Here is an 8,399-nt window from a genome sequence, read left to right on the forward strand (position 1 = left end):
CTTTCTATCTATCTATTATCCTGAATGTACATTTGATCTTATCTATGTTTAAACCTATATTGAATCCTGACCTATAATATCATAAAAAGTATATAGGTACGCATTATTTTCTAAGAATTCTATTCTTATTAAAATCCATATTAGTTATAGTCCTTAAGATCCACCTAACTACCACCTGCCATCCTTCTATTCCCCAAGCTCTCTACTTTATTCCCAACAGGAGGACAATATAAAGAGCCCTCCTATTAGGAGCTGTGTTGTTCTCCAATAATCTTGATCAAACTTGAACTCTCTCTTTCGCACTACAATTGGGCATCCTACCATGGACACCCCCGAGCTGGACGTGGCGGAGAACTTGGCCCCGCTCTTGGTTATCCACCACGACGGGCGTATGGAATGCCTCAAGCTGGCCAAGTTCGTCCCCCCGTCCCTCCACTCCGCCGCCGGCGCCTCCTCCAAAGACATGACCATCGACGCCGCCACCGGCGTCTCGGCTCGCCTCTTCCTCCCCACCGCTGCCGCCGAGAAGCTCCCCATCCTCTTCTACATCCACGGTGGTGCCTTCTGCATTGAGTCTGCCACCTCCCCTCTCTACCACTGCCATCTCCTCTCCCTCTCCACCCAAGCTGGTGCTCTCTGCGTGTCAATTGACTATCGCCTGGCGCCAGAGCACCCTCTCCCGGCCGCCTACGGTGACGCCTGGGCTGCACTGCGATGGGCCGCGGTGCGCGCCGACCCCTGGCTCGCCGAGCACGGGGACTTCTCTGACTTCTTTCTCGCTGGCGACAGCGCCTGCGCCAACCTTGCCCACAACTTAGCCGTTCGCGCCAACCTCCACAACGGCTTCTTACAAACCAATGATATTATCATCTCTGGACTCGCCCTTATCCATCCTTACATCTGGTTTTGCGACTTGCACGGGGAGCTATCGTATATGAACGAGCAGAATGCCAACGTGTGGAGAATTATCTGCCCTTCTTCCACCAAAGGGTGTCAGGCAGCGGGTTTTAACTCTGCATAAGGTTTGTTTTTTGAGTTTTGTTCAGAGTTTGGCTTTGTAGGGGGAGCCTTGTATGAATCCAGTCGCGGAGGAGGCGCCGAGCTTGGCGGGCTTGCGCTGCAGGAAAGTTCTTGTTTGCATTGTAGGAGTTGATTTTCTGAGGGAGCAAGGAGAGTGTTACTTGGGGACGCTGAAGAAGAGCGGCTTCGAAGCGGATATAATGACTCACTTGTACTATAATGATGGGTCATTATATCCATCAAATTCTGTTGTGTTGTATTGCTAGGTAGTCCTTTGTTTAGTCATCATTGAAGACACCTTAATCTCAAGACTCAATTATAAGCAGTTTATTTTTTTTTCAAGCTGTCCATAGCTACTGCTATCAGTGAAGGCTCATCTTACATTTAGTATAATAATAAATTTACTGGACCCTGATAGTACTGTGACTGCATATTTTTGTGGCATGTGTTTACTTGTCATTATAGTAGGTTCACACAAAGAATACGTTTTAGCTCTCCCTAGAAATTAGAAGAGACGTTTTGAAAATAAAATACACTCGCCTATTTTCTTGAAACATAAAATTTTTAAATACACCATTGGTATGGTGATTTTTTTTTGCTATTTTTTCTACGTATCTGGATGTGTTATCATCCAGTTAAATATGTTGATGACAAATAATTGAGTTTATATTTTTATAAGTTACATTAATCATTGTAAAACGTAGTGATAATAGACTAATCACGACCTGGAATTTGCTTTTTAATGCACAGGGACACATGACCCAAAGAACAAATATCTCCAGTTTATTTTGCATTAGTTGTGATGGGAATGTGGAAACATACCATCAAATAATTTTGCAATATCTATGAGCTAAATGTGATTATAATTTGGAGATACATATTTCTCGTCCAAATTCAACAGTTTAAGTCACAATATATGTTGTAAAAACAGTATTTCTACATTTTCAAAAAAAAAAAGTGTTGATATGGCTGTGTTGTCATGTACATTATGGTGATTTAAAATGTCATTTTTAATGAATTTGTAGGGATCTGTATCAAGCTGAAAGAGAATCCAGTAAAATATGCAGAAATTGAGATCAACCATTTCAGAAACATTGGGGAGTATTTGACCATTCATAGGATTACATGATAGGCAATCCAACACATAGGTCAACATAATAGAGAAAATAGCAGCAACTTGGCTTCATTTAACTTCACAACATGTTATTTAATAACCCGCAAATAGTTTTGGGCTGAGTTTTATGGATAGCTGTATTTATCTCTTTCTTCTCTATCCATCTATATCCTAAGATCTATAAAAGATTTCTACCCTTCATCCCTAGTTAATGATTTGAATTTAATAATTGACACCTCAATATCCTATTCTGATTTAATTATGTTGAGTATCCTTTCGAATGTATTTTGTCGAATATCATGTGGCCCATTTGAGTTTTCTCAATGTTCTCTCATTTTATTTTTTATGCATGTAATTTGATACATGCAATCATGCAGCTTTTAGGGTTTATGTTGACATCATTATTTACACAGTATTCTTATTTTAATATAAATTAAATTTTATGGAATAATAATGGCCTTGTGTTGAGTTGCCATTTTTATTATGAATTTTTCATGCTTTATTTAGATCTATATTTTATATCATGAAGTTAAGTTTATTTTTTAAAAGGGATTTTAATTGGTTGCGTAGCTGTTCAATAGAGTTTTATATTTTATAGGTGAATTGAAATAAAAAAGGAGATATAAGAAGAAAAAGTGGGCTAGGCATTAGCACCAGCAGCCAAGCCATCGAGGCGCTATAGCGCTCAAGCCAGCCTTAGGCTAGTGAGTACAGCAATGCTCAAGCCAGCTAGTTGCCAATGAGTGTTGGTGCACAAGCAGGTGCAACATCAAGGTACCATCACAATGACACTCAAAATGTCCCAGGAACAAATGCTACATCGGCACAATGGCCCATAGTAGGCCCAGTAACAGGAGAGAGCAAAGGAAAGGCACACATCCACTGAATAATTGTAGTTTAATAAAATGTTAATGGGGCTTCAAAATTATGATTAACCATTTGTTTGTTTTAATTTTCAGTATGGGCTGTCCGGGGATGATTAATTTTTAAATCCTTCCTATAGAACAGCAATATTAAAGAAAATATATTAAACTATGACCGGGCTCTAAGCCTACCCAACACAAAGCCCACATAAAATAATGAGCTGGTTTATACATATGAGTCTAATCAAGATCATCTGGACTTGTTACAGAAGATTGGACAGTCTGATTTGAAATCTGACCTCTTTTTATTCCTCTTTCATTGGTTTCTTATTGATCTAAGAGGTTAATGAGGATGGCAAGGCCCACACATGCAAAATTGTGATTGGCTACGAGATGCTCACGTGGCAAAAAAGGGTTACACTAGTTATTTAGGGGTCCACGGCTGTGAGTTAATTGCAGGCATTGACCCCTCTCAATGATGGACCAACAGCCAAATGCAGTGTTGTCAATCACTACCCATGACTCCCATCTTCTGTCTAGATCTCAAGTTTTGGCCAAAGGGATTGCTAGACAGTATTTAAGAACCATCAACAGAAAAGGGAACCTCCTTGACCCATAAAATGATGTTTTCTCTCTAATTATAACCATCTTATAAGGTAATTCTTGTGGCACATGATAAATCTTATTTAAGGTATGCAATCATACATATTATAAAGTCATTTTGGGATCATTTTATCTTCGACTTTACACATATTTTCATTTCATGCACTAAATGGAAAATGTGATAAAATAATTCATTTGAAAGTAATGTTTACATATTTAAGAAGTCTAATTATTTATCAGAAAAATTGGTTTTAAAACACTATTAGTATTAACAAGATTAATGATCCCGCTTGTATGTTGATCAATGGTTTTGAACGGAATAAGTCAAAGTTGAGGAAATAAATAAAAGAGAGAAAGGTGGAGGAGGAAAGGATATATATGTATGTGTATATGTATATAATAATAAAAATGGTTTTAGGCGGCCGCTAGGGCTCAGCCAGGGCTCAACAGTGCCTAAGCCAGCCTCAAGGGGGTGAATGCAGGACGCGGAAACCCACCAGCCACTAGCAAGGGCTGGCAACACACCGCACAAGAACCAACAAGCCCACAGAGGCCCAAGAACATGCATGAGAGGCCCCATAGAGAGATCCATGCATGTGCGCCAGAGGGAAGTCTTTTATTTAATTTGTTCTATGATATTGAATGAGATTTATACCATAAAGTTTCTTGAAATTTTCCCACATTGGATTGGTACTAAGTTGGAAAAAAAAATTCATTCGCTCGCGAACATGCGAACGAACGAACACAAAAATGAACACGAACGTTTCAAATTGGACACAAACATGTTCGTGAATGGTTCGCGAACAGACGAACCCATTCACGATCATGTAACCTTCACGAGGCACCTTGGTCTTCTTCCCCTCTATCCCCTCCTAGTTTCCGCCAGGTGCCCAGTCCCCCCCCCCCCCTATCTTCGGTGGCCCCCTCTCTGGCGGTCTTCCTCTCTAGCGGCTACCTCACTAGTTATCATCAGCTTAGGCGGTCTTCCTTTCCGGTGGTATCCCTCCCTGGCAATCTTCTTCTCCCCCTCCCTCGTTCCCCCTACTCCCTCTCCCTTCTCCCCTTCTCCCTCTCCCATCAGTCCCCCCCCTGCTCCTTCTCCCTCATCCTCCAGCTTCCTTCTCCCCCTACATCATTCCCACCTTCTCCCTCTCCCCTCCTGCCCTTTCTCCCTCTCCATTGTTCCCTCCTTCACCCTCCCACCTGTCCCCTTTTTCGTCATTGATCCCGTCTCAGGCAAGACATCCCCTCCGTCTTTCATTCTCTCATTATTGCCTCCGGCAAGCCCCTACTAGCAGGTCTTCGTTTACATTCACACCCATTCGCATGGCATTCCCTCCCGCTAACTACAAGAAGGTACTTGATTATGGACATGTTCTGATTATAATTTTTTGTGTGATTTATTATTTGTTTGTTTTGCAATGTGTTTGTTGTTTCGATTATAATGCATATTCCAAATGTACTATCATGTATTGATTGATAACATGTAACAAATGGTCATATGAAGCAATGTTTATATGGTTGGTCTTTCAGTTGCATAATGAAATTTTCTTTTAGATATTTTTCTATCTATCAATGTATCTATCTATGAACAGTTGCACAATGATAATGAGAAGTGATACAACACATGAACAGTTGCATTCATCTTAAAGGTGACGTCTTGGAAAGGCTTATCCTCTATGACCATTGCCAAAGCTTAGACGGGCAGCAATTCAAATCAGATGGATGAAAATGTTGAGATGGTACAAAATCATACCCGTAGACGAGAGACATAGACGATTACTCCTATAACCTCACGGAGAAAGTGTCTTGGGCGAGAATTAGAGGCCATGTAGTATTTTCAAGAGTTAAACCCAAACCAGTTTGAATGTATTGTGTTCAAGGAGTACAACCCTCCACGAATTACAGCTATTGAGAGAAACAAATACGGGACGAGAACTATGTTTTGGAGGCAATTGCAGAAGAGACATAAGGAGTTGCACGATCGGCTGAAAGGTAAACAAGTCCGAGAGATAGAGGGGGAGCCAACTTATGCTGGCCAATGATCTATTGTTGGAATGGTGGGTTCTCCAATAGGGCAGAATACCTTCTTAATGAGTATCACATTTGAGAGAACAAAGGAGACGTGCACCAGATTTATTTGTCTCACGGACCAAGCGTGGACCATTGTTGATGACAAAAGTTTTAGAGAGGTATTGCTTTTTGTGCACAACATAAGATTTGAATACCATGCTCGAAGACTATTTGTGAATACGCAAAGGCCTTCTTCGGGCAAGAGAAGCAAAAGCTGTTACGCTCACTATCAAATGTTAGAAGTGTTTGCCTGAAAGTAGATGCATGGAAAGTGAAAATATGATTCCCTTATTGGGAATCATTGTGCATTGGATCGCAGACGAATGGAGACTTGAAGAACGTGTCTTGGCAATAAAGAAAATTGATGGACCACATAGGGGGAGTTACCTCGCACAACTTCTCCTAGAGGTGTTGGTCGACTTTGACCAGGGAGGAAAGTAACAACTATTATGACGGACAACGCAAGTAACAATAGATCGATGATTACATCGTTGACAAGTGCAGTTAGAAAAATGAACTCCAACTTTGATTGAACTCGACACATGCCTTGTATTGCAAATGCCATAAACCTTGCATTGTAGGATGGGTTGAAGGCACTGGGAATTGCACCACCACTTACACCCGACGAGGCAACGGTGCTAGTGGATGGGGAGTCCTAAGAGGCATGGAGAGGATGGGTCATCAAGCTACCTCGTTGGGAGACCTGGTTACAATAGTGCATCAAATTGTTGTAGGATGATAGACAGAGGAGCTATGCCCAATGGTGTATGCACTAAAAGATGCCTAGTAGTAGAATATTGGTGTTGGATGTGAAGACTAGATGGAACTCCACGCATAAAATGTTGGAGGTAGCATATCAAAAGAGAAAAGTGTTGTACAGGATTACTATTTTTGGGTTGGAGAGCATGGCAGAGAAAAACTTTGTGATTGATGACCATGAGTGGAAAATGGCGGCACAATTTGCTCGAATTTGAAAGCCTTTCGGGAAGCGTCAGATTCTGTTTGCAGCTCTAAACGTGTGAGGGAGGCAACAATTTTATCGTTTCTCCAAGTCCTTGATGAACACCTTCGTGAAGAATTAATGCCATAGACCAAGGACGCCTTTTCATAAATGGTTTTATCCTCACAGTGGAACAATGAGCCTCCATCGAAATCACATGTAGAGCCATAAAAGCAAAACTATATAAGTACGAGGCTCGTGTTCGGGGAAATACTGACTTTTTGATTGCGTTAGTTTTAGATCCACATATTAAGTTAGACTACATCGCTCTAGAGGATCCTGATACATTGGTGGATATATGCAAAGATTCCTGAATGACGTCAGTGAGGAGGAAGTCCCAGATTTGAGGGATGACAACAACATTGGAGGCAACGGAGAGAGTCAACAGCAATGTACGAGTGATGATGAGAAAGTCGGGATGGATGAGAGCTACATACCATCCATCAAGATGAGGCTTGCACAATTGTTACCATGACAAGATTATGCCTCCCCATCAGTGGACAACGAGTTACAGAGTTACGTACAAATGTCCCATGTGTTGACTCGTGCTCTCTTAAGGTCGCAAGGTTACGATGCAAGAGGTTCAAAACCTTTCTGTTTTGGCACGAGATTTTCTTCATGTTTGTGCGTCCAGTGCACCAATCAAATGTTTCTTCTATGATGGTCGTGGAATTCGCATGTACAAATGTTCAAGGCTTTCAGCAGAGAATCTGTTAGTACTGATGTGATGACGGACGTCGTCGGGGATGTCGTTCGATCGGTGTAGAGGACGATGTTCGTTGATGCGATGGCTGGAGCAGGTGCGATGGAGAGAAGCTAGAGAGCGTTGGCAGCTCGATTCTTGGAGTAGCAGGAGTGGTAACAGGTTTGGGGCAAGACCAGGCAGGGACGTCGAGACGTGATGGCTCCAGCAGATCGGCTGATTGGCCGCTGGCAGCGGGCTCGATCGATCGTGGAGCAGCGGCGCCCCACAATGACGGCACCTAGGAGGCCTCACGACCTGGGAGTCCTCGGGCGAAGTCATCCCAACATGAAATGCACGGCACGGTGGGCTGAAGCAAGGCTCCGCTCGTGGCAAACTGAGCCGAATAGTGGCACTATAGGGGCAGACTTGGGGGCAACATTCAGGATTATTGTGAATCCCAGGACGCTACCAAACTGGTCTGAAGTCGGCACAAGGACCCTCATGGTCAATTCAAAGTCTGGTCGTGGCACGCGGGGGGCGGACTTGGGGTAGCATTCAGGAATTACCATGAATCCCAGGATGTTCCCAACCCGGTCCAGAGTCGGCACAAGGGACCCTCACGATCAATTCGGAGCTTGGTCGTGGCACCCTTGCTAGTGACGGTGCGGCCCACGGCGTCATGGACCAGGGGGTTGGCGCACAGCCAGTTGCAGCACCCCTGCATAAAACTACCATGAAGGTGGACGTTGGAGCCTTGTTGAGTCAGTAAACAGAGCTCCTGTACCATAATCCAAAGGGAAGATCATCCAAAAGGGTGATTCACGTCATCGCCAATAGGGATCTAGTCGAATCAACTGAGTAGAATTCACCGACAGGGATGATTTCCTGTTGGAGGAGTGCGGCAAGACTGACGAGGAATTGTGTAAGATTGATGTCTGAATTCTGCTCGGAGTAGGCGAGGAGGATCAATCTCCTGTTGGCGGACATCACGGAGGGAGAGATCTCATCCAGAATCGTCAGCCTTGCGAGTGGCCTCCCTGG

General features: G+C 43.1%; 1 protein-coding gene across 1 annotated transcript; it reads left to right on the plus strand.

Moving 5' to 3' along the window:
- Positions 1–322: 322 nt before the first annotated feature.
- On the plus strand, positions 323–7,660 carry LOC144707404 (putative carboxylesterase 2). Its single transcript, XM_078580508.1, has 4 exons — positions 323–955; positions 1,062–1,231; positions 7,308–7,385; positions 7,474–7,660. Exons 1-4 carry the CDS (start codon positions 323–325, stop codon positions 7,658–7,660), a joined length of 1,068 nt encoding a protein of 355 aa, XP_078436634.1.
- The last annotated feature ends 739 nt before the right edge of the window (positions 7,661–8,399 follow it).

Source organism: Wolffia australiana, chromosome 9 (assembly GCF_029677425.1).
Source record: "Wolffia australiana isolate 7733 chromosome 9, ASM2967742v1".
Taxonomy (NCBI): Eukaryota; Viridiplantae; Streptophyta; class Magnoliopsida; order Alismatales; family Araceae; genus Wolffia; species Wolffia australiana.

Excerpts from the sequence above, each read along its gene's own strand:
- LOC144707404 (XM_078580508.1), top strand. The coding sequence starts at position 323 with ATGGACACCCCCGAGCTGGACGTGGCGGAGAACTTGGCCCCGCTCTTG. Across the intron at positions 956-1,061 it reads TGAACGAGCAGAATGCCAAC|GGGGAGCCTTGTATGAATCC; the intron begins GTGTGGAGAATT and ends TTGGCTTTGTAG. Across the intron at positions 1,232-7,307 it reads GCGGATATAATGACTCACTT|TGCACCAATCAAATGTTTCT; the intron begins GTACTATAATGA and ends TTGTGCGTCCAG.